This window comes from Xiphias gladius, chromosome 23 (assembly GCF_016859285.1).
Source record: "Xiphias gladius isolate SHS-SW01 ecotype Sanya breed wild chromosome 23, ASM1685928v1, whole genome shotgun sequence".
NCBI lineage: Eukaryota > Metazoa > Chordata > Actinopteri > Istiophoriformes > Xiphiidae > Xiphias > Xiphias gladius.
The window spans coordinates 11,400,862-11,425,561 of NC_053422.1; the positions used below are offsets into that span (position 1 = coordinate 11,400,862).

The 24,700-nt window shown below is 40.9% G+C and overlaps 2 protein-coding genes across 8 annotated transcripts in view; one reads left to right on the top strand and one right to left on the bottom strand.

Annotated features, from left to right (window-relative positions):
• The first annotated feature begins 2,795 nt into the window (after positions 1-2,795).
• Positions 2,796-11,834, top strand: sash3 (SAM and SH3 domain containing 3). The gene is made up of 8 exons (XM_040120434.1): positions 2,796-2,995; positions 4,985-5,080; positions 6,549-6,683; positions 7,689-7,824; positions 8,091-8,248; positions 8,715-8,927; positions 9,028-9,172; positions 10,610-11,834. Exons 1-8 carry the CDS (start codon positions 2,939-2,941, stop codon positions 10,885-10,887), a joined length of 1,218 nt encoding a protein of 405 aa, XP_039976368.1. The 5' UTR covers positions 2,796-2,938; the 3' UTR covers positions 10,888-11,834.
• A 1,302-nt stretch (positions 11,835-13,136) lies between these two features.
• Positions 13,137-24,700, bottom strand: part of zdhhc9 (zinc finger DHHC-type palmitoyltransferase 9) — a 33,393-nt gene continuing 21,829 nt past the window's right edge. For 6 of the 7 annotated variants that reach the window (XM_040119401.1, XM_040119399.1, XM_040119396.1 and 3 more), the window contains 6 exons: positions 23,760-23,897; positions 23,233-23,281; positions 22,061-22,163; positions 18,962-19,065; positions 18,543-18,651; positions 13,137-17,049 (listed from right to left, as the gene is read on the bottom strand). In XM_040119401.1, the coding sequence (XP_039975335.1) occupies positions 16,846-17,049; positions 18,543-18,651; positions 18,962-19,065; positions 22,061-22,163; positions 23,233-23,281; positions 23,760-23,897 (707 nt within the window). In that variant the 3' untranslated portion in view covers positions 13,137-16,845. The remainder of the gene's footprint in view (positions 17,050-18,542; positions 18,652-18,961; positions 19,066-22,060; positions 22,164-23,232; positions 23,282-23,759; positions 23,898-24,700) is intronic. The other variant, XM_040119400.1, reaches the window with a different exon arrangement.

Here is a 24,700-nt window from a genome sequence, read left to right on the forward strand (position 1 = left end):
TTACCAGTTGTGCTGTGTTATTGCAAAAACTCATATTGGAGATGACTGCAGTGTAAACAGGCAAGGCTTCCCCCCTGACAAACAGTCTCAATCCAGGATTTAACCAGTATTATTGAGATGCCACACAGGATCATGAAAAGAGTCTCTGAGCGCCCGTTTCATTTTTTTCTCTTGAAAGGTTTAAGCATATAACAACATGATTTTCGGATCTAAAGCCGTCAGCCTGCTCCTCTATCCCGCTCCTCTGTCACCGATTCCCACACAGTAACAGTGTGAACTGTCTTACCTTACAATTGGTGTTTATTCTGGAAGTTTCAGTTTAAAACCATCCACAGCCTTCATGAAATCCATGGCTCTGACCGGAAATATGGGAGCTTATAATTAATTCTGCACTCTGAGCTAACAGTGCAGCTTTCTTTGTTGAGATAATGAACATTTTCTACTCATTACTTTTGTGATTCGTGCTGTGTTAGACACAAAAGCAACTTTTCATGTTAGTCTTCTCATAAGCTCTCATTTTTGAGTCATTTTCTACCTCATGTGCACGTATCTCACCAATGGCATTGCCCGGAAACCAGTCTATAGGAAACCAGTCTAACACCCAAGATTTGGAAACCCAAGCGTTGCGTTTTAGAATCACTCAGCAATCACAAGATTTGTGGCATTAATGTCTTTCACTGACAGATGTGCGGCATTAAAGTTAGCCTGACGTTGCCAAAAGACATTGATTTGACTCGAGGACGTGCTTTTTAATCATCATAACTCTATTTTTCTAAAGCAACTATATCAAACAACAAAGCATTTTTAAACCTGTGCAGCTTCATTAACTGGACTCATCATTAAAACAGCTGTGAGCAGTTCTTGGTTCCTTGTTGCCCGGCAAAGGTTCCGTCGCTGCGTCTTGAAGGTGTGAATGTGATGCCGACACACCACACCCTGCATCTGCACGCTCTTGTCAGACGTTTGCATCACCGAAAGCACACGAAAGAAACCCTTCACAGAGAAAGCTGGACAGCCTTCAAAAAAATGCATATTCATTTATGTCCGTTCTGGCTCATGATGTAAAGAGGCCAGAAAAGAGGAACATGTGTGAGATCATTGTTCTCTGTGAACAAAAGTCTCTTCTACTTTTCTTATGTAGTTACTCTTCAGATCCTTACATGTAGCCATAAAAGAGGTTTTCCACCTCCAGTAATGGGTTTCCTCGGAGCAGTGGTGGAAAGTAACAACATTTACTTAAAGGTGATCTGCGGAGTTTACATGTAAACAATGTGCTTTGTGTGTATCTACGTGTGTAAAAGCTTGATGAATGCATTTCCTTCCTCATAAAACATTTGCGGGTTTTTGTAATACGTGAAATTTTTCATCGTTTAAAGTCTTCACATCCTTATGCTTCTTTGCTTGTTAGAGCCACCGTCAATGGGATGATGTGAGGTCATGTGTCTCCTGTGCCTGAGCACAATATAAACAAATCCGAGTCCCCTTTTCTAAATGTATATTAGGAGTGGGTATATTTTTCTGGAAACACTTATATACTTTTACTTAAGTCAAATTTTGAATGCATTGCATGCACTTTTACTAGTAATGGGGCATTTTTGAAGTGAAGTATTACTACTTTCACTTGAGTAAAGGATCTAAGCACTCCTTCCACCACTCCCTTAGGTTTCAGCTATACTCCAGCGGAATCAGAGTCAACCTTTTGTTTATGGTTTTGATCCCTTTAAGAGCTGCAGACAGATGAGACTGTTGCCAGCCTTTACTCGAGTGACAGGAAACTAAAATAGGGCACTATTTTACTCTTATCATGTGGTTTGCTTCCTCACCAAAATAACAAGCTAAACATGATACATTGTACCTCCCTCTTTTCTTTTCCCTAACAATTTTTGCCATGCCCTGCTGGCTGACTGTACATTCAGAAGCAAGCACATTTCTGTGAGTCACTCAAGTTGTTTTTGTCTTAATTGTCTGTTTTGGATGTTTTCACAGGGTCAGCATGTGTCTGGCCTTCCAAGTCATTTGTCTCAGAAACCATTTTCTGTATAAATATCCTCCGTTGGATGAGCTGGACTGACTGATAACAAGTTTGTGATTTTGTTTTGGCGCCTTGTAGCTGTGGCAGGCCCATGCTGCTGCTGCAGAGTCGTTACCCAGTTTCTAAATATGTCATCTCTGGAGGTCTTTCACTTCCACACTTCAGTTGCAATGACAAACATGTCCTCGTTTGAGACCAACAGCTAAACAACAAGCTGAAAGGTCATGGTCTGGTCTGGACATAAAGAATAAGTAAGGAATAAACAGATCATGATAGACGTCTTTCCTGTCAGCAAATTCACTTCAACATTCTGCTGAAGGGGAAAACTGATGTCTGTAGGAGTAGGGATGTTGTAATACAGTGGCTGCTCTTCATTACAGCTGTGACATTGCAGCAAGAGATGACATGCTTTCAAAACAGCTGTTTTCCTACTGAACATGTTAAATATGACTGATCGAATGTCAATTATTTGACCATAAACCTAAATAAATACCTTTATTAAGCAGGGTTCATAGACAAACTATTTTCATTTTGACCAGCCTATCCATAGTAACCACCAGAACTGAGCTCTGACGACATTTTCTTGAACTGTTTCTGGTGGCAGTCCAGTTTTGAGCCAAAGAGAGCATGTGGCACGCAAGGCTGAGAAATACAAGCAACAAACCCACTAGCCTGTTTGAAAACCCGAGCACCAAAAACAGGGTTTGCCTCTCTGGTTTCTGTGTGGCCATGTGACTTCCTCTCAGCCTCTACAGCTCGTTCGGCCACAGCGGAGTGCAGCTCTGCCTTCCTCTGTGTTTTTTTTATCTTCGGCGGAGACAGAGTGACAGAAACCCTCAGTGATTAAAACGGGTGTAGCTTTCTCACAGCTGTTTGTCCAGAGAGATTTGAGGACCACTGAGGAAGATGTTGAGGCGAAGGCCTTCAAATGCCTCAGAGAAGGAGCAGGTGCAAAAGAAGAAGGTGAGCTGCGTTTTTATCACTTTGTTTTAGAAGGCGAGGGAAGGTTAAAGTTAATGTTCTCCGATTGAGTTTATAAATGTAAATATTATAGACCATGATTATGAAGAGGGCTTTGCCACACAATTGAGAGACTTGACGTTTGCACTACAACATCGTGTACAGCTGTCTTTGTGCGCACATCTCTTCGACACAGGATGTCAGCTCGAGTTGATGCAAACTTTTGCGGTGAAGCTGAACAAACCCTACATACACAAATGCACACACGACTTAAAGCTCAGTAAGATCTTTTTGTCTAAAACATTTTACGTGTGTGTAGTTTAACAGCCTCAACTTTGTACTCTCTTGGTAAAGTTCCTCTATTCTAGCGGGGTGAATCATTGCTGCAGATGCAGTTTGAGTCAGAACTGGCTTTGTGGCTTCTGCTGCCTGCGTCCCCAGCTGCCGGCAGGAGACCGAGCCTCCTACGCTTGACACCAGCGCTCTTATTTTCCATCCACGTCTCCCTTCCCGTGGTCTAATTCACGCCTTGTCATTACACATCTGATGGCTCTGTTCTCAGCAGTCGTCTCCTAACAGAACTGTCGCTGGCGATAATCAGGGCACGAGAATATCATTGTTCCATGACAAGATCAGCGTTAATAGTGGATCGTTTTATATGAAAGCTTTGTGGCTTTTAAGGGAGGTGAACAGTGGCAGGAAAAAACAGACAGTTACCAAAACTGGTAGTAGCCTCACAATGAAGGTAATTTGTTACCTTGGCTGCACTGTTGTTTAATTCTTCAGGTTAGACATGAGCACTGGCTGGATGTCTGCAATGATTGGCTGCTAGCAGTTGCTGAAGCTTTGCCCGTTTCCTGTGGTTTCAACAAAAAATCAAGAAAGGATGAGCCAAGACAAGATCGTACACAGTGACACGTAGTTATATGGAAAATTATACTAAGAATTTCCACCAGAGCTAAAAATTACGCAAAACAGTGAAAATTTAACTAAAAATGGATGAAAATAAATCTTAATTTTAGGCATATGCACGTGACATGCCATACACCAGACTGCAGCTGAAAGGATAAGTTCATTAATTGATTATTTGATTGACAGAAAATGAATCAGCAGCTATTTTCATAATCAGCTTAATGTCATTTTTGAAGCAAAGCTCCCACTTCAACACCCTCAATTATGAGGTTCTATAAATAGAATATCCTCGGGTTTTGGACTGTTCTTTGGACAGAACAAGAAATGTTAAGACATCATCTTGGGCATCTTCTATTTTTCAGTCAGCAGATGTATCAATGATGAAAAGAATTATTAGTTACAGCCCTATACCAGACTTAGAATTCAGAATAGAGAATTTCACAGTAAGTTTATCCCATCTTTCCCTTTCGCGAATCCAAACTAGAAACATGCATCTTCATACTGGCACTGAGTTAAACTTAAATGATGAATTGGTGTTTAGACTTTTTGATTATCCAGTTCCCATGTGTCTTTGGTCAGTTTAAATGTCAGTCTCATGAATGCAAAACTAAATATTACGAGGACTCTCGCGTTTGACCACACATCATTTCCTTTGTGTTCCCTGATGAACTGCTCAACAACATTTCTAAAAAGTGTCCGGAGCAGCTACAGCACCATCTGCACCATGCAGGCACTTCATGACCCAGATTCGTGACTTTATCTTTGATAACTATGTGAGGAAAGACACGGGCAGTTGTTCCTTCTGAGAAATCCCTCTGCTGATGCATTCTGTTCATACGCTTGAAGAGATAAGTACGTGTCGTGTGTGCACAGCCGTGAGTTCTGCGTTTTCCGCGTTGAATTGAAAAAAAACACCAACCAACTGACTGACATGTTTCTGACACTGGTGATGCCCTTTTGTTTTACCGCCCCAAGTTTGCTGGCCCTTTGCTGTTGTTTGTTGTACAGTTGCAACATAATGCTCCTCTGAGCCTTTGTCATAATGATTTCAAACAAATGCAATTCCCTGTGTGTTTACAGCTCACCCTGCAGAGATCCAGCAGCTTCAAGGATTTTATGAAGCACAAACCCACCTCTCCTGTCGTGTCAGAAAAAGAGTTCCCATATGGGGAGAATGTAAGTTGGACTGCCAAATAGTTCCTCTCAAAAAGGCTGGTAAAAATATACAAAACGTTATCTGAATTTCCGTACATCACTTTTTTTGAGAAGTAGAAGTAGATGTCTGATAAACTCTTTGTGTTTTAAGTTCCTAAATGACAGCCCCTTCGCATATTTTATCACTTTGTTCCTGAACCCGCTCACAAATAACACTGCATCCAGAAGTGTCAGAGGTCAAGAAGAAATTGTTATCAGTTACGTGTAGTTTGTGCTTCCTGATTTCAAACCTTGCTGTACATGTGTGTGCAAATGTTAACACTATTTGAATTTGCAGAAAATGTAATAACTTCTCGGTAACATTTGCATACTGTGAGTTAGAACTTGGAAAGAAAAAGAAGTATAGAAAAAGAGAGGAAGCAAGAACAAGAAGTATTGCACAGAGCCGAGATGACAGCAGCATACAGACAGGATTTCCTCTACTGTAGTGTGAGCCAGTCAAGCAGAGAACCTCTGTGTTATACAGACACTTGCAGAAGCAGCGAGAATTTCATCAGTCGTCTGAAGGTCCTCCCCCGAGAATTTGAGCATTTTTAATTTAATGTTACGCTTTTTTATTTCTATATATTGGCACAGACATCGAGATCTGTGCTGAGAATTCAACTGTTACATCCCTTTCTGTCTAAGTGGCAGCTGTGTGTGTGTGTCATTACGGTTACGGCAGGTTACACGCCACAGATAAACTCTCTCTTAACTGTAGTGCTTAATCAAGAAAAGTTCGGAGTTTGTATGTGTATGACTCTCTCTTCTCTCCCCGGACCTGCCGGAACAGCACCCTCTCTGCGGACCTCCTTATTTACAAATCAAGGACTGAATTAACCCGTTAACACGAGCGAAACGAGCTATGTAAACTCCAGATAACGAAATAATAAATGCCATTTATTTTAAGATTAATGACATTTTAAAGAATAATTGCAAGTACGGCCGTTCTCAGTTTCCGTAGTAATGAAGGAGAAAGTGATCTGAGGAGTCTATGAGTGCACAAAAAGCTTGAAAACATAATTTGAGATCAGATTACTGTATCAAAATCACAAAAGAAAACAGCTATGTTGAACTCTGCTGCAGTGTACTATTACAAAATTCACCTCACCGCAGAAAGATGTGTATGTAGGTCTGTGTGTGTGTGTCTGTGTGTGTGTGTGTGTTGTGCATGAGTTTATGTGACTTTGTGGGTATCAGCAGTTTGTGTGTATGCACACCCCATTACCACAAAGTCTGTAGGTTTTCTAGTTTGTGAGAAGTGAATTCTTGACAGCAATGCCACTGTGAGAGTTAATTTATGTCAGTGGCATTGTTCTGTAAATTTCGAAATACACACTAACTTTACTTCACTTGACTTTAAATAAGATTGTACCATATGTCCCCTCATCTCCTAACATCTGGCGACAGATCGTTGGACTAGTCGATGATTTTTCTACTGTCATGTCAGGTGGCAGAGAGTGGAACGGCAGAGGAAGCAGTGAAAAGTGGCAGCAAACTGGGCAAGAAATGGCGCAACGTCATCTCACGTACCATGACCCGCAAAACATCCAAGATGGTGCAGAAGGCTCTGGCCGAGGAGGGGGTAAAGACGGTTTATAGGCGCTCCACATTAATTACAGTAACCTGACTAACATATGAATATCACAGAATTTAAACAGAAACAGTTGACATACGTTTACAAACTTGAAATAGCATTTTTGATACACAGTTGATCTATTAAGCATTGATGATACAAAAAACACACCTTGACCTCTTATAGACAGAGAGATGTTGTTGTAACAAAAAGATTAAACTTGACTCCATCTCGTGGACAAATGTATGTACTGCATGGTTCCAAACAAAGGCAGGGAGACTCCATCTGTTTGACTTTGAGTGGTGGAAAGTAACTAAGTACATTTACACCTCGAACAACTACAGCAGTAAAATGTTACTTACACATAAATGCATCAACAATCTCTAATAATATATAATAGCATAGCACACACAGGGCCAATTTTTTTGTATTGACAATTTTCCTTTTGATACTTGAAGTTCATATTGTTGATAATTACTACTTTGCTTTGCAATTCAGTACTTTTACTTGTAATGGAGTATTCTGACAGAGTGGTTTTGCTTCTCCTATTGAAATAAAGAGCCTGAATACGTCTTCCACCGCCACTGATTTCAAAGATCAGAGCTTTACCAACATTTGGTACAATTCAGTTCAGTGCTCTCAGATGGCAAATCTCCAAATGATTAGTCCTTAAAAACATGCTCTCCTGATGTGTCCCATTAACCTCTGGCCTGATTGTTAGAATTCATGTACAAAAATTATTTACCTATATAGATTGACAAAATTAAGTAAAAAGTTATCAGACGAGTCAAAAATATAAGTAAATACAGCAATAAATGATATTGTTAGTTAGATGATAAAATGGGATGTAAAAAGAAACATAAAGCTGGAATAAAATTCTTTATTTGTGACTTTTTTTTCTACTTTTGGTCAGTTTTGGGGCTCCACGTTAAATATGATTTTACTGTCATTAAAGATCTACTGAGTGAGCAGAAAGTGAATAGATGAAACCTCTGACTTACTCTGTTTCTCCAGGGGGAGAGCGGTGAGGAGCTGTCTCCTGTTTCTGCTGACTGGATTCCAGATCTGAGTGCAGGACAGAGGACATCTGTGTGCTCCACAGGGTCAGAGGACACTATGCCCAGCCCCATCTCCTGCCAGCTCTCAGGCAGTAAGTGTAGATCTGTATCCTTGTAAACCAGAGGTCCCTTCAGCACGGCTCTTGGAGTCATCAAACGCTGACACCCTCCTCTATGCGTTCACTTACACACATTTACGGTGTTTTGAAAACTTGTGGACCTACAGGCACAAAGTTCAAAACATCTTTAAATGCAGGTGGGGCTCAAGGTGTCAGACTTTTGAGAGCTCCTGCTGTAAACCGTAACCATCTGAAGGCTCAGGATGAATCCGACCCTGCTTCCTATCTGTCCTCCTCAGGCAGCGACAGACGGAGCCTGGACAGTGGATACTGCCAGAGGGACAGCATGAGACTGGAGGAGAACGGCATCTCTTACAACGGACCGTTCTGTGGTCGCGCTCTGGTCCACACTGACTTCACTCCCAGCCCCTACGATGTGGAGTCACTGAAACTCCAGGTGAGTCCCGGGGGAGGGACGGCTTTTTTTGTTTATTATTATCTTCAAGGCAGAGTTAACACGACACTACACGACCCACTACTGACTGCACCTTGGACAAAATAACACGAATTCAGTAGTGACTGTGTCACTCCAGAGCAAATTATACTATTAGAAAACTCTGTTAAAGGGTAATAAAATATTTAGTCATTTAGCCATTTGCTAATTCACATTTCACTTCTCGGTTCATTTGTTATGCTTCTGCGCGTGTGATGATGAGAGTATTTTGAGATTGTAAACAGTAACTAGAGAGATGCTGGTTCAGAAAGGATAAAGCTGATTTTTAGTCTCAGAATTAAATTTTAACTGAAAATGAATAAATCACTAAAAGATCGTTGCTGCCAAGGTTCTCCCTTTGATCGTCCTTCCGTCTGTGTCTTTCATCCCCTGATCTAAGCCTAGTATTCATGCGTCATCTCTCTTGTAGAAAGGAGACATCATCTACATCATCGAGAAGCCCCCGGTTGGGACCTGGACAGGGAAGCTCAACAACAAAATGGGCTCCTTTAAATTCATCTATGTCAACCTCTTGCCTGACGAGAGCCCCCCGGCCAGGAGGAGACGCTGCAACAGCAAGGACCACAAAACCAAATTCAAACCCAAAACCCTGGAGGAGGTGCTGGACAGAATCGGCTTGACGGTAACATACCCTCTGATAATACAGCGTGCTGCACTGTAGCGTAATCCTGTTCATGTATCTCAATCTAAGTAACGTTTGTGTTTATGTTCTTGTTTTTCAGGAGCTGAGTTCTTTGCTGTCCATGCAAGGTTTCCAGAGCCTGGAGGACTTCGCAGGGCTGAAGGATTCGCACCTCAACGAGCTGAACATCACCGATCCAGAGCAGCGCTCCAAGATCCTGAACGCCACCGAACTGCTCAGAGACTGTAGGTTCACACACTGTAAAGATGCAATGCCCATAATATATAAATACCTATATAATCCAGAATTTCAATCAGATCCTGAGGAAATATCCCAATAAAAGTCAGTAAGATAGTGCTGATCATCAAAGTACAAATTTCAGTCACTTTGTGTGGAATTTTTTTTATGCTGCCATCATATTTTTCTGCCTCAGCTCCATAATTAGGTGCATTTTATGGCTCAGTTGCACAGCATTACACTCACAGCTTGCAGTCGTGCTCGGTCCCTTTAAGAAATCCAACTTCGTCCTGAGGAGATCTTGGCTCCTCTCTCCTCCAGACAAATCGTTAAACATGATTCCAACACCTTTTTCCTGCAGCGGCAGCTATGTGTTGAATACGGCTCACGGATTTCATTTAACGTAACAATAGTCTGCAGCAACACGGTTCAGCATGTTAATCATGGGAGGCTGGGCTCGATTTCTCCAAATCAGTGTGTCTGTTGAGATTCATATTAAGATCTGGAGATCTGCTAGATCTTTGCCTAAAAAGCTCCTATACATGACACAATGGATTTTCTCTAAAACTCTCTGTTATTAGTAGTAATTTCATATTATTCTATCATCATGCTCAGATGATGCCCATCCACTAATTCCTGACTCTTAACTACAATCACATTTTTACAGTCTAGCATCTTCCTCTTGTTTGGATGACATATTGTCCTTACTGTTTAGTTTTAGAGTTGGAGCTGATTTACATACAAACTTTGAGAAAATACATTGACAAGCTGCAGCTTATTTTCTAAATATTGAGTATTTATCCTGAAATATTCAACGAAAAAAAAAAAGCATTAATACTACACTCACCACCACTGCATTGCTGAATTTTAAAGGTAAACTGTTTTTTTTATTTGTTTTTTTTTTTTTAAATGGACTTGGTTTTACAGTAAGTCACTGAGGCAGCCAAAACAAAACAATCCTGTCGATAAACAAAGACAGTATACTAAACCTAAAATCATTCCATTTCACTAATCCCACAAAGATGAATATTTGCTTTGATTTATGAGAAACACCTTTCCTCAGGGTTTTATGTCCCTTTAAAGGAAGACACCATGAGGAGAGGATGCGCATTTGATTGGATGATTGTGTTACAGCCCCTCCTAGCGCGGCGGTAAAAAGCACCGTAACAACCAACACCTGTGGTCTGTCAGTCCCGGCGTCCCCTATACAAGAAATGGCTTGACTCACATTAAAACCACAAACACGAAATAGCGTAATGTGGGCATACCTACAGGATCTTTACTTTTGTATTGTTTACGGCTCACATAAGCTGACTTTAAAGTGGCTATAATCAATATTTTTGGCTATAACAATGTATCAAACATGACAATGAGTCCAGGATTAATAAAAAGGGATTTTATTGAGACACTTTGTATTAACATATGGTTGTCTTTGCCCCATGTAGCTGAAGACGAATCGGGGCCAGAACAGGCGGAGAACACACCCGGGGAGGATGCCAAGGAGCCGAGGGATTCCGGCTGTTTCGAGAGCTCAGAGAACCTGGAGAACGGACGCGAGGAGCCAAAGACGGAGGAAGAGCTCCGAGACGCAGCGTCAGAGGAGCAGGCAAACGAAGAAGCGGAGAAACATGAGCAGGGGTCTGAACAAGAGGAGAACCAAACAGTGCAGCTGGAGGCTGTTCAGGAGCAGCTGCAGGAGCTGACAGTGGACGGAGGATGCTGAGAAGTGATGGAAAAATACTCAAACGTTTTTTAACTCTGGTTCTCAAGGACTCTGCAGTTGGAGATTTAGGTCGTTACCATACAACTCGTCATTGTAGAGAGCGGACTGGTGATAGGAACACAATGTAAGGCTGAAATACTGTACGGACGTGATGGACTCCGTTTTCCTCAGTTTGCTGGTACCGTTGAACAAACAGCACAATTTCTCTTTTCCTGTCACAGCTGGGTACGTTATATGTTGGATATGTTGTTGGATTTGAATTAATTTTGATGTTTTTTGTTGTTGTTTCCTTTTGTAAAGTGTCTCTTTATAATGGTAAAAAAGAATCATTAAAAATTTATCTTTCTGTTTCTGGAATGTTTTCATACGGTGCAGTCTCATCAAAATATGAATGTAAATCAATGATTTTCTGATATTTTTCATGTAACTTGAAACTTGTTCGTTTGATTAGTTTGGGTTTTACTTGTATTATAAGGTACATTAAACTGATTTCTGTGACATGAGGACATGAAGACGCTGTAAATAGAATTTGAATAAAACATAATCAAGCGATCATGTAAGCTGTTATTACTGTGTCAATCCTGATTGCTGTTTTACATGTTTTATCTAAGGCAAGTTAATGAAAAAATATCAACTGAGTGAATTACATCTATGTGATTACCAAATAATTAATGTTATGTATTTTAGATAAATAATCAAACTCAAAGTCCACTTCTTAGCTCTTTCCAGGGCTTTCTACTACAGTTAGGTACATAAATATTTGGACAGGGGCACAGTTTTTGTAATTTTGCCTCTGTACACCACCACGTTGGACTTGAAACAAGGCCATCATGATGCGAATGAAGTTTAGACTTCCAGCTTTATTTCAAGGGGTTTTAACTAAAATATCACATGAACTGTTTAAGAATCACAGTCATTGTTATACATAGTCCCTCATTGTCAGGGGCTCAAAAGTAAATGGACAAACCAACATCATTATAAATATAAGGACTGTTTTCAATACTTGGATGAAAATCCTTTGCAGCCAATGATTGCAGGAAGTCTGGAACCCCGGACATCACCAAATGCCCCCCCCCACCAAAATGAAATTTTACCTGCTGATACAGGCTGTGAGATGTAGTTGAAAGCTCTGAAAAGAAGCTAGTAACAGGACCCTGAGTTAAGACTATTTTGTCAAAAATACTATTTCAAACGGTTAAGAATAAAGTTTCACACTGGTTCAGGATGATTAGGCCTAATCCTCTTCTTCATGGGTTTGAGTTTTCCAGAAGTGGGTGTGGGTTGGTTATGTTGGCTTTGATCCCTACTGAAGAAGGTGGGATACATGTAAAACTGGGCCAAGAGAAATAACAACAGCTTAACACATGGAGCTTGCTAAGCTTGTGATGACCATGGACAGGTTATCAGATACGTGATGAGGAGATCCTGGGCGCAGATGACCAGGAAGTCTGTCTTTCCACCTTCTTCAGCCACCGACCAACCTCTCACCTCACACGACATCATGATGGCTCCTTTGCTGTCACATTTTCAAAGTGAAAATTACACAGTCGGTGTCTTGGACCTCGCAGCCACCGGGACACACCTCTCAGTTGAACTTTTGACTGAGCACTTTGACTCTCCAGCAAACAATGTTAATAATTCACATAATGTAGAAGATGCCCTGGACTCTGGGCCAGTGCCATCAGGAGTTCTTGAACAGAGACCCATGTCTGTATGGCCTGTATGGCCTCCAATATTTAAAAAAATGGAGAGTTGAAATTTAAAAAGGAAAAAAAAAAAATAGTTCCCAATATTTTGCCAATAAGAAGTGGCACAGCTATATCAATGTTAATGAAGAGGATGTGGTGTAGCAGCGGGCCAACCCCCATGTTGCTAGTGTGGCTAAAAATCTTCAAAATTTATGAGCAAATTTCACCATGAAGCAAAGTGCTGATTCACCAAACAAGCAGATGAAGAAGTGGATTGTCATTGGGTCAGGAATACTGTTTCTTCCTCCTTTGCGAGGCCTTCATCCCAACACAGCCTGCAAGGAGCTGTTACCCATGAATAATGCCACTGCTTTGAAAAGTGACCTCTGGAGAAAACCGTTTGCATCCAGGGACGCAAATCTGCCCAAATACGAACAGGTCCTCTGTTGATTATTTAATAATAGTGGATAAACTGGTGTCTTATACCAGTAACTCCCTCTTCAAGAAAACGTCTTTTCAAAGACAAACAATAATAAGACAATATTGTTTATTTACCAGACACATTGATCATGTAAAAAGAAGTGAATTGAATGTAATACATATAATCACAGTGTTGATACTTAACAAAGTGAACATAAATAAGAGCTCCATCAATGGTATAGTACTGTATCTGTATACATAATGCAATGTAATAGATTGATCAGAGCATTCAGATCCGATCGCGTCATGGCATTTTAACACAGGAATCACACACATACAACAGCTCAGCCCGCTTGCCCGACAGTCTGCAAACCCTTAGAGCTAAAAATCTAAATTCAACCGTCCCTTTAAAACCTGCTCTGCGTCTTGGTGACGGCAATGCAAAGCGATCTGATAAATCAAACTGTCTTCAAGTACCTTCAACGAATAAAATCCACTAAAACTGGTCCTGGCTTAGTACTTCTCATTGGAAATTGAACATTTTTTGGAGATTCTTTCAAAACAAATATTCAGTTATCACAACTTCTTTAACTTCACAGTAACGACACCGCCACGCGCCTTACAGCATCTTCCTGGGGACGCGTGTCAGTTATCCCTCCTTTTCTCATCTGAATGTAGAGAAACTAAACGTGGATAAAAGGATTCATCTAGAGCTGAAACAACTGGTTGATTAATTGATTAGACGAGTGACAGAAAATTGATCAGCAGCAATTTTAATTATCAATTATTTGTTTAGCATTTTTCGAGTAAAAATGAAAAAGAAAATATGCTAGTTCCAAATGTTAATTTTCTTATAACAAAACCAAGTTTTTGAGGTGACAATTGGTTGGACAAAATGAACGTTTCATTATTTTCTGACGTAATAGAGAGCTAACAATTCATCCTTTAATCAGGAAAATCATCCACAGATGAATCAATAATGAAAAAAAATTGTTACTTGCAGGCCTGGATTCATCTCCTATTGTTTAAAAGTGTCTAATATCAGTCTTGAGCCCTAATCTGCTGCACGAAAACGATTCCAGAAATCCCACCATCCTAAATTTTATTTTCCATGCTACCACTCAAATAAGTTATTTTTTTTAGGAGATTAAGGAGGAATTATTTTGGGTCTTATAATAATCTTGGGCAGATTTCGGAGTCTGACGCGATGCTGTTGAAACACTAGAATTGCTACACAGGTATATTTCACAAACACTAACTTTGTCTTGCATATAACACAATCACTATGACAAACTCTTGCTATCTGCTAAAATCATTTAAATACTAAGAATTTGCTTCACTTTCTCTCATTTTTCTTCGAGTGGATGCCGCCCCCCTCGAGCGATCCCTGTGACCCAAACAAAATAAATTCTCGAGCCGCATTAAAGGCAGCGCTCCGTCTGAAATACACAGATACCTTTTTCCGTTTTCTCTCTGCGGTAATGATCCTGCCAAAGGCGGCTGCACAGCCTTGGGCCTGCTGTAGGAAAAAACTGTCACGGCAAAGATGCGAGGAAAAGGAGGAGAAGATGAGTTACATATGAGAAGGCAGGAAGACGGCAGGAAGAGAGAGGACTCTGAGGAAGATCAGCTCTGATGTGATTTGAGGGAGGAGGTGCTCAAGCTCGTAGGCAGAAAAATTAACACTGGCCGCACTTGCGCGTCACAAAAGTTTAAAAAAAAAAACGAAACCTTGCTGATGTCGGTCCTCCTCACTCATCAGCTGAGAGGTTTTTAGTACATCTATACCTGCTAAGACTATGTACAATTCAACCAAGGCTTTGCTTGTTTTTTTTCTCCACAAGGTCTAATTCAGTGGTTCCCGCAACCCCTCAGAACGCAGCAATATCTACTTGTCACAGGTTGCATTTATCTACCAGTTGTGACCAGTTCAACAAAAGAGTGATTTTTTCCTTCTCAGATTTTATTTTTTATATCATTTCTGGAGGAAAATTCACAGTATTTCATAGTAAAAAAGCACAAGTTTGTCGTCATATGCAGCAGAAATATGTTGAAAGGGATATTTGGACATTCTGAGAAATGAGGTTATTTAACTTCTTGCTAAGAGTTAGATGACTGATTGATTGATACAACTCTGATATCTGTACTTTTCATATTACGCTAAAGCCAGCAGCCGGTTAGCTTAGCTTAGCAAAGAGAGACTGGAAACAAGGAGAAACGGCTAGCTTGGCTAAAAGGTGCCAGCACCTCTACAGCTCACTGACTAACTCGTTATGACTAGTTTGTGCATATACTGAAATGTAAAAACAACAGGATGTCAGTGAAGAGTTCCAGTTGTAAACCAACAACCAGACCACCGTGTCAGTTTGCGTGAGCATAAAACAAACTAAATATGACGTGTTACCTAATGAGCTTCAGAGTTGCTGGCAGGCTGATGTCTGATGTTTTACCATTGGACAGAGCCAGGCTACCTGTTTCCCCGTTTCCAATCTTTATGCTAAGCTAAGCTTACTGTCCTCCCACCTGTGGCTTCATATTGGCGACACAGAAGGGAGAGTGGTACCAACCTCGTCAGGAAAGCAAATAATGAATATTTCCCAAAATGTCAAAGTATTCCTTTAATCATCTCGCGACCTCTCACATTTAGCTTGCGACCAGCTGGTTGGGAACCAGTGGACTAATTTGTGTATTAACGTTGGCATTTCTCATTTAACACTATAGCAGAACGGATTTGAAGGGCTCCTCTGTTGGTGGACCTCAGCTGCATATCATAGTGCAACTGTTATGATAAGGCACTGTTACCACGAGTGTCTAGGATCATCAGATTTCAGGCCTTTTGTCACTCACACTGGGACTACGTGTCTCCTGGAAACAAGACTTCAACTGTGCATTAAGCAGCTTCATCTATTTCAGAGCGCCAACGTCACACCACATCCTTGATTACATAAAAATTGAAGGACAGGCGTTGGTCTGAATCAGATCACTTTAAAAATTAAGAAAAAAAAAAATGCACCTAAGTAACAAAGTACTGAATGCAGCAATATAAGAATAAAAGGTAGATTTTGACTTGCCTGGAAGCCTTTAGGGATATCTCAGCTAAGGATTTGCATGTCCTCCCCCTGCCTGGACACGATGTGTACTCACAGACTAACAGGTGAAACGCTTTTATCCACACTCAGCAAATGAAAAAAAAGCTTGTCCAGCCTTCTCATGGTTTGCATAGGGCATGTAATGTGCACACAACAAAATTGACTGTATGTTTGAAGTTCTATACATGTCCAGAAGTAATATTGTCTTCACCAGACACTTGCAAGGAGTATACGTGAACTGGCCTCTCACAATAAATGTCGTTATGCAACTTTAAATAAAAGAAAAGAAGTAGCACTGACAATCAGAGCAACCCACAGGTGAACTGCGGGGGAAGTCATACGTTTGCAGAGTTTTTTTTTTTTTTTGTTTTTTTTTTTTTTTCCTTCCTGCAGTTTTCCCAGCGGCTTCTCCCCCTGCGTGTCTTTTCCATGCAGTGTTCAGGAGTCAGAGCAGGACGCTGACTTTCCATTCAATCGCTCCCCCTCCTGCAGGAGCAAGTGTCACTCAAACACCTCTGCAGTTACTGGTGAGGAGGAGGCAAGAGGAGGAGCTGCAGCAGAGACTCTGCTCTTCTGGTTGGATGTAGGGCGAGACTCGGAGAATAAGTGAGTCACCCGCACAGTAATCAGACATTGATTATTATTGTTCCAGTTCCTGACCAGGCAGGATGTTGGGGCGGGGGCAGTTGGGAGGCTAGGGGTGGAGGAGGGGGGAGGGGGAGGGGGGGGTCAGCTACGATTGGAGCCGCCCACTAATATAGCTAATGGGTCTTGCCCTTGGTGATGGATGTCTCTACATCAGCCTCGGGTGAAGCCAGGGGCGGGACCCTCGGAGCAGGAGGGTGCTCCTCTTTGGGGGAGGGGCTCTTCTCTGCTGAAGCAGCAATGCTCGGCTTGGCCTCGTCAGGTGTGTGCTCATTGGGGATGAGCGGAGCTGTGGTTTTCTGTAGGCAGAGGACAGCATGCTGAAAACATGCAGATGTGGTAAGAGGAACTTCACACGAACGAAAACATACATACTTACGTATTTTCAAATACCGCATTTACAAATAAGGAAGTGAAACAAAATGACAAATCAGACCGATTATCAGATTAGTTGCGGATAAGCAGTGGTAGAAAGTAACCAGGTAAATTTACTCTCGTGCTGTATTCAAGTACAATTTGAAGGTATTTGTACTTTCAAGTATTCCCATTTTCTGTTACTTCATACTTTTAGTCTACTACAATTTATTTGATAACTCAAGATAATAGTTACCTTGCGGATTCAGATTCAGAAAACGAAAAAATTCTGCTGCTGGTCTATGAAGCACTTAATGGTTTGGCTCCCCAGTATATTACTGAGCTGCTCACTGGCGATGGACCAACCAGACCCCTCAAGTCATCTAGCAGTCATCTTGCAACTGTACTCAGAATGACACGTTGTCCACTTTGAATTGCCATTGTGTATGAAAAATATTACACAAATATAGCTGACTTGACTTGACTAAAGTAGCACTACCAAGGAAGGAGCATCCCACGGGTGGGACGGTGTATTTTCAAATGTTAAAGTAAAAATTACTTTTTAGACTTGCTGGATCTTTTGATTCCGAAGAGCAACAGCACAGACTTCAAATTGGGGAAGTTTTATGTTAAAAACATCATAACATTTAAAGCTGACAAATAAAATCATATTATTCTTCTTTTCCTCTGCTTATTCTTTTTTTCCCACCACAATAAATGGCTTCATGATATATTGATTTCATCACCCAATTTTTGATGTTCTTGATTCTCTGCAATGTACATGATTTGAAATGCAGTGAAATACAACTAGAAGTCAAGAGTAAAATGACTGGACTTTTAGAAATTACTTCAGGTAGCGCAAGCATGCTAAAAGCTAGGAGATACATCCTGGATTTTCCCTAACCAATCAGGTAATCTAAAATGACTAAAATTAAAATACCTGCAATGTAATTCTTAATAATATGATGCCTATGTGGCAGTGAAACATTTTAACGCCACTAGGCTCTGCTAGCAGCACCGAGGAGAGAGATTATTGTCCAAAATGTGGAAAACTTCCTTTGGCTTCAACGCGCAGCATTAAAAACAGCATTAACATGAAAAAGTAGGCATGGCACACATGGCTAATGAAGTAGCTGTTAATACTTAAGAGAAAGAACCATTTAAATTAGTTGAACAATTCTGAATAGTCACACACTACTATAAGTGCAAAATAGCTCCACATTCATGTACCACAAAGTGGATTATCGATCCCACTCTGATAAGAAAAGCGTTTTCCAGTCAAATTTTCTCACACACGCCTCCTTTCTCTTCTCCAATGCCCTCTGTAACTGTTTTAGATTTGTGTTAAGTTTTATATCTGCTCTGTATTTACTGCTCTGTGCTTTTTCAGCCGTGATCCACTTTAGAGCCAGATCCAAAGTGTGGGAGGGGGGAGGGTACATTTTGTGTGTGCGCTCACCGTGGTTTGTGGCACTGGGTTGCTACTGCTGGAGGAGGAGACGGCGGGTGCAACAGATGCTGCAGAAACAGGCAAATCCTCCCGCATCAGTCCTCTTCTATCCAGGACGCTGGAAAGCGAGACAAGGCAGTCAGTCACTAACTGCATCCTGCTCGTTACTCACCAGAACGAGGCTTAGGATCACACAGTCTAAAAATCGATCACAGGCAGCGGTACAGAACTCACTGAGAACAGTAGAAAGAAAGCCAAAGACATAAAGCTTAATACAGATAACGTGATGATAAATAAAACAAGAAAGATGTCAGATTCAAAACAGGCATTTAATACTAAATCAATTAACCAACCCTGTGTGAGACTACGCAGCACATTTTTCTTCAAGCTATGAACAGAGCTGTTTAGCTCAAGATTTTTAATCTTACCTCGGGTACGTCGGCCCACAGAGCACCTCACAGCAGTTTTTGATGATGTTCTTGTGGCTGTACGGGTTCTGGACTCTGTTCTTTCCAGACCAGGATCCTTTAATCTGGGCAAAACAAAACGTACACAACACCCGTCACTGGAGCACCAGACCTTCTCAAACCATCAGCCGGCATCCAAACACAGCCCGGCGATCCTACGGCGTCGCTCAGTTCTCTTTCAAAAAGATCTTCCCTGCGTTTATACCTTATTCAAAAGCATAGCTCCATTTTTAGATGTTACTCCCACAGGCTGGGGTTTGACCTACTAAAATGATCTTGTCAGGGATTTAATGATTCCTGGTTTAATGCGAACTCTTTGTGCCAACGAGTGCACACAATCGCATCAACTACATATTAATACCACTTTAATAACTCATTGAAAAATCTGGAAATTCATACAAAGGATCCCCGGTAACAAATAAATTTGATAGCTTTGGAAACACTAGGATCTCCACTTAAGGTCCTTTCATTCTCTTTTCAAAATCCTTTTTTTTCTTGTCCTCATTTTTTATTGTTTAATGTTGATTTTTCTTACTAAAGTCTCCCTCACTCATTAATGTGGAAAATGTAAAAAATTATTTCATCATAGTTTAGCTGAGTTTGCTAGTTTGATTTAAGTGCAACCGTAACTAAAAAAAAGGATTAAAAAAAAAAAAAGGATATTTTTATTTAACCTGAAAACATGTAGAAGGGAAAGTGGATTGATAGATTCATTTAAGTGCATATATAATTAATATAATGACCCCTATTTCACAGCATGAGTTTGTACAGACTGACCCTCCTGCAAGTCGTAGAAAAAAAGCTTTATTTTAGGTGCTATAGATGTAGGTCAGCACCGCAGCTTACGTGTATCCGTGTGTGTTAGTGAATGTGTGTGTCTCTGTGTGTAGCAGACACAACTGACAGACCATGTGTCATCCTATGGGAGACCAGAGCAGCTACAACACTCAAGGTGCCTCCTCTTGTTCGCCCTTATTCCACCGTTTCTGTTCTCCTCTTTCTCTCTCTCTCTCTCTCTCTCTCTCACCCACTGTCACGGACTCTCACCCCCCCTCCCCTCTCTGCCACAGCAGTATTTCTGGCGCCCTGCCCAGCCCCTGCAGGTATCGATGCATCTATTATTAGGCCAATCACAGATATTGTAACAGCTGGGCTGACAGCCATTTTTTCGACTTCCTGAGCAACATTATACCGTAGGTGCACATTGCAGAGCTTCATTTCTGATTAAAGGGAAAAAAAAATGAGGCCAGCCATCCCCCAGGAAAGAAGAAGGGGAATTATAAATTAATCATAACGACAAAGTATGAGAGCACTCTCTTGCTTTCAGCCATCTAGAATCTCCCACCATCCCCAACACTACTGCCGCTCTCTGCTTCTCGTCAGAGCCTCTGCAGTCACATCTGGGCTAACAAAGCCTCCAATAAAGTATACACACTATTAATGCTAATATACACATCCACAACAGAAACTGCTGCCTCTGTGGATTCATCCACCTGAATCACCACCACTCATCTGCTTTACATCAGCCCGATGTGTGAGTCTTTGTGCGTGGTGACTAAACTATGACTCAATGGTAATGTGCTCGAGCAATCGATACTTTTTTCCTCATTTAGCATCAGTGGCTCTTTCTAAATGTAGCCGACAGGTCGAGGATTCAGAAACCAGATGGTCCTCTTTTATTCTTATATCCTCTCAATTCTGTCGCTGGTTTTATTAAGAATAGCACCGATTCATGCATATTTTTAGATGATTGGACTATGTCGGCGAACAGGGAGGAGTCCAACTGCTGCTTTTTTAGCATTCAAAGCATTTAACAGCTCATTTGTCATATGGTTCGGGCTCCAAGCTAAATAAAACTGCTCCTGCTGATTTGGCCACATTTCCATTGTAAAGAGACTTTTTGGTCTGAGTGTGGCTGAACTGGATAAAAATAGGGTGTATTAATTTTTAAAATACAGGCAGAAAGATTGGTCAAAGCCTCCATGTGGTCCATTATGCTTCATGTAAAGTCTGATTAAACCCCCTCCCCCCAAAAAAACCAAGTCCAAATAAATGTGATATGAAGTAGTTCTTTGTTGTAGCCGTTATAGACAGACTCTCTAACTTCAGTTAAGATCTTTTTTTGCCACAGTCTCCATTTTCTTTTTGTTTGAGTTACTTTCTGTATTTGCTTTACTTTAGTTTACAATATAATAGCCTTGTTTAACAAGCTACAGTTTACCAGCCCTCTGCCCTTCGGTGCTGAACGAGGGCGGAGCTGTTGTCAAGGAAACAGCTCTGTGGTCTTAGAAATTGTAGTGTTTACACCGCAGCGATGTATGTTTATCTTTCCAGCCATGTGAACTCAGGTTACCTGTTTTAAGACATATTCTTAAAACTATACCTTATCTTCAGTTCAGTGCTGAACTTTGACAAGTACATTAATCTAAATCTAAATTTAAAAACAACTTGAACACGTCTAATCCTATATTTGAATTCTTGAATATGTCAGGACTAGAAAAATATCTGCACTTAGCAAGATTTTCTTCGTTTTTGTATTTTCAGTGAATGAAACAAAGAAGAATTTCAGCGCTTCTAGCAAGGGGTTAAAAAAGGTGTGAAGATATAGAGATGCATACTTACATACATGTGTCTAAATGTGAACCAAAATTAAATGAAAAGGTGGGTTAAATCCCATCTGGATTTTATCCACAAATTATACACTTAAAATGAGAAGTGCAAAAATGGCCAAGGCTCATTTATGGTGAGAACTCAACATTGACCAACCTCAGCATACAGTATAAAGTCCACTTGTAATCTTAATTGTTTTTAAAGTGTTTTTAGATGACCACCAAGACAAATATTGCCTGAAATTTCAGCCACAGGAACAAAGTGTGACAAAAAACTGACCGAAGAGGGAGTTAATCCTGCTAGTCCATTATGTTCACAAGTCATGGCTCGCTTGCATAAAGACAGTATGAGACCAAAACAAACTACATGTTTCAGAAAACAAATTGCAGATGCGACAGCACTACTGATCCGTAGCCATGTTTAAATGAACATGCAGTAAGATGCACTTACATCCTCATTGGTGGTCTGGTTGAGAGAGATCAGGTAGGTGTGGAAGCCGGTCAGTCCCACCACTGACCACAGGGTGAAGAAACACACCAACACCTCCAGCACAGTGAACTCGAGTTAAGAGAACAGCAACAAATGTTTTCTGCCTGACACATGGTCACTGATCAAACAGTGGGTGACGACAAAATGGAAGACAGTTATGTGACACGGTTAAAGCCAATGACGGTCAGTAGAAGAACAAAAGCCTAATGAAGAGTATAGGGCCAAATGCGGGAGGTTTTTCCCCCCTTTAACTGTGCAAAAAAGAAATTATGAGCTGGAATTTACTTGAACTACATCTATCTAATCTATCTATTACTTTAAATTGTTTGCTAAACCTACCCTAAATCACTGTTACTACATCTGTAAAACCCTCTGTTCTTGCTAATTAAGCTAACGTTAGCTTCATGGGTCGATTAAAAATGGCACCTCCAGCTTTTTAATGTTTCAAGCTGATATTTTTTTAAAATGAGAATCTGGTAAAACAGCTTTAAGATATGCACGGTTCACATTTTCAAATAGTGTTTTTTCCACTTCCAGTGTTACAAAAGCAAAGGCTTTCAGGATGAGGACTAACCTTTGTTTTAGGCATATGTAATGCTATCTTGGGTATCGTTGGCTAGGGTTGCTAAACTTCCCCAAATTCAATAAAGAGCAGGACAGAGATGCTAATGTTAGCCTAAACTCTAATAGCATTCAGCACAGTGCATGTTCTGGTGGTGAGAAGGGATTTCGTTTACTTAACTTACAACCCCACAAACTATTGTAACACTCGGTTACTACTGTAGCTATGTTCTACTTAGCTGGACATGCTAATGATTGCATCTTAAGTTAAAGTGGATAAACACTTTCCTTACACCTGTGCTTGTGTTTTTGGTTTTTGAGACGCCAAAAAAACGAAAACAAAGAACAGACACCACTTCTTCAGATTAAAATCCAGGCTCGACAGGCCTTCCGTCGCCGGTTACGGTTGCTAAGCTATGACTGGACAGGTTGGGGTAGGGGTTTAGTCAGAGGTCAGTTTGTTTAGAAGTTTTAATGTTTTTAATTTTCTATTCTAGGAAATCTGGCAGATGTCGCACGCACAGCAGCTGTTTTTGTTGTGTATATTCTGTGGTCAGAGTGTAAAAGGATATGTTCCAGGTGTTTCTTTCAAAGTGTTCAAAAAGCCTTTATCCACTGAACCTGTGAACAGACAGAGAGAAGTTAGAAAGGAAAAAAAATAGATTTTCTTAAAATCCCACAGCTTTGTTCCTTTTCAGAAGAATAAACTGAATACGGATATTATAGGGATATAGTAACATAACAAGCCCAGAGCTAATTATCATGACTAGAAACACTCCTGTTTCCACATGTCTCTGTCTTGTCTTGTTGCCATCTGTGTTGGGTAGAACAAGGAAGGAGGAGGCTGAGAATGAAAGAGGAATCATGTCAAGCTGTCAGTTGCTGTTGCGTGTCATGTCACGCTCCAGAGAAAGCCTGGTCTGAATTAGGTCATAGTTTCAGAACGTGCGCATGCATTTGCATAACAAGTGGAAGCTGCTGGTGAGCTCGTGTCCCATGTTGCTCTTCCTGTTCTGCCACATTTTTTGCAGCGTTTGATGTGTCATTCTCCTACATGATAGACCTGTCTGTTCCTTCTGCTTGGAAGAGCGATACTTACGCATGACCACGTGGACGATGTCAAAGGTGAAGATATAAATGGTGAGCAGGGAGAGGGACAGGGTGAACAGGTAGAAGTATCGGTAGTTCCTCTTGCCCACACAGTTGCCCACCCATGGACAGTGGTGATCAAAACGGTCTGTGAAAAAGAATAAAAGGTCACCGTGTAAATATGTGAAATGTACCTGAGGCTGCACACCAAATTGACTGGAAAACAGACACTTTTGGAAATCAAACGAGTGTTAAAAATACACCCTTATCAGCTGCAGTCGAAGACAGCTATTTGCATCAACTTCTGTAAACCTGCAGTCTAAATATAGAGACCACTTCCTCTTTGCCTCTTCTCTTCCATCATTTGGAGGAGAGCCAGATGAAAGCAGGGCAGTGTCAAACGGACAGCAGAGGTAAACATCTCGCTTTACACTTTTTCTCTGCAACAAACACGCTGCTGCACTTCCAGGATGGAGTTTCACGACTATATACAGTAAACACAGGCAAATCGGTGAGACGAGAAACGGTTTGTAGATATGAGGTCAAATGAAATGGATCATTTTCAGATTTACAGAATAAGTACTTCAAGTAATTACACATTTTCTGTAGTTTTGGTTTTCTGTTCAAACAAACTGGATCTGGAATGAAATAACTAAGGTTTCAGCTGAAAACATCTTTAAAAGATCTTCACATCCATTTTGAGTTAACTGTATAGGATCTATAGCCCTTTTGTAGCCATGTTAGCGACATGGCTCAGCTAAAGATGCCGATGGTGGTCTGTTGGTCCACCACATCATCCTGACTGAAATATCGCAAACATTTTTGGAAGAATTGCCATGAAATTTGATACAGACATTCATGGTCCCCAGAGCACGAAGCCTGATGACTTGTGATCCCCTTGACTACCCTCCAGCAGGTTGACATTTGTAGTTGTGAGGTTGACATTTGATG

What these genes read in the sequence shown, in the direction of transcription:
- sash3 (XM_040120434.1), top strand. Translation starts at nt 2,939, where the DNA reads ATGTTGAGGCGAAGGCCTTCAAATGCCTCAGAGAAGGAGCAGGTGCAA. An exon ending in AGTTCCCATATGGGGAGAAT is followed by an intron (nt 5,081 to 6,548) that starts GTAAGTTGGACT and finishes CTGTCATGTCAG; the next exon opens with GTGGCAGAGAGTGGAACGGC. An exon ending in CACCGAACTGCTCAGAGACT is followed by an intron (nt 9,173 to 10,609) that starts GTAGGTTCACAC and finishes TGCCCCATGTAG; the next exon opens with CTGAAGACGAATCGGGGCCA.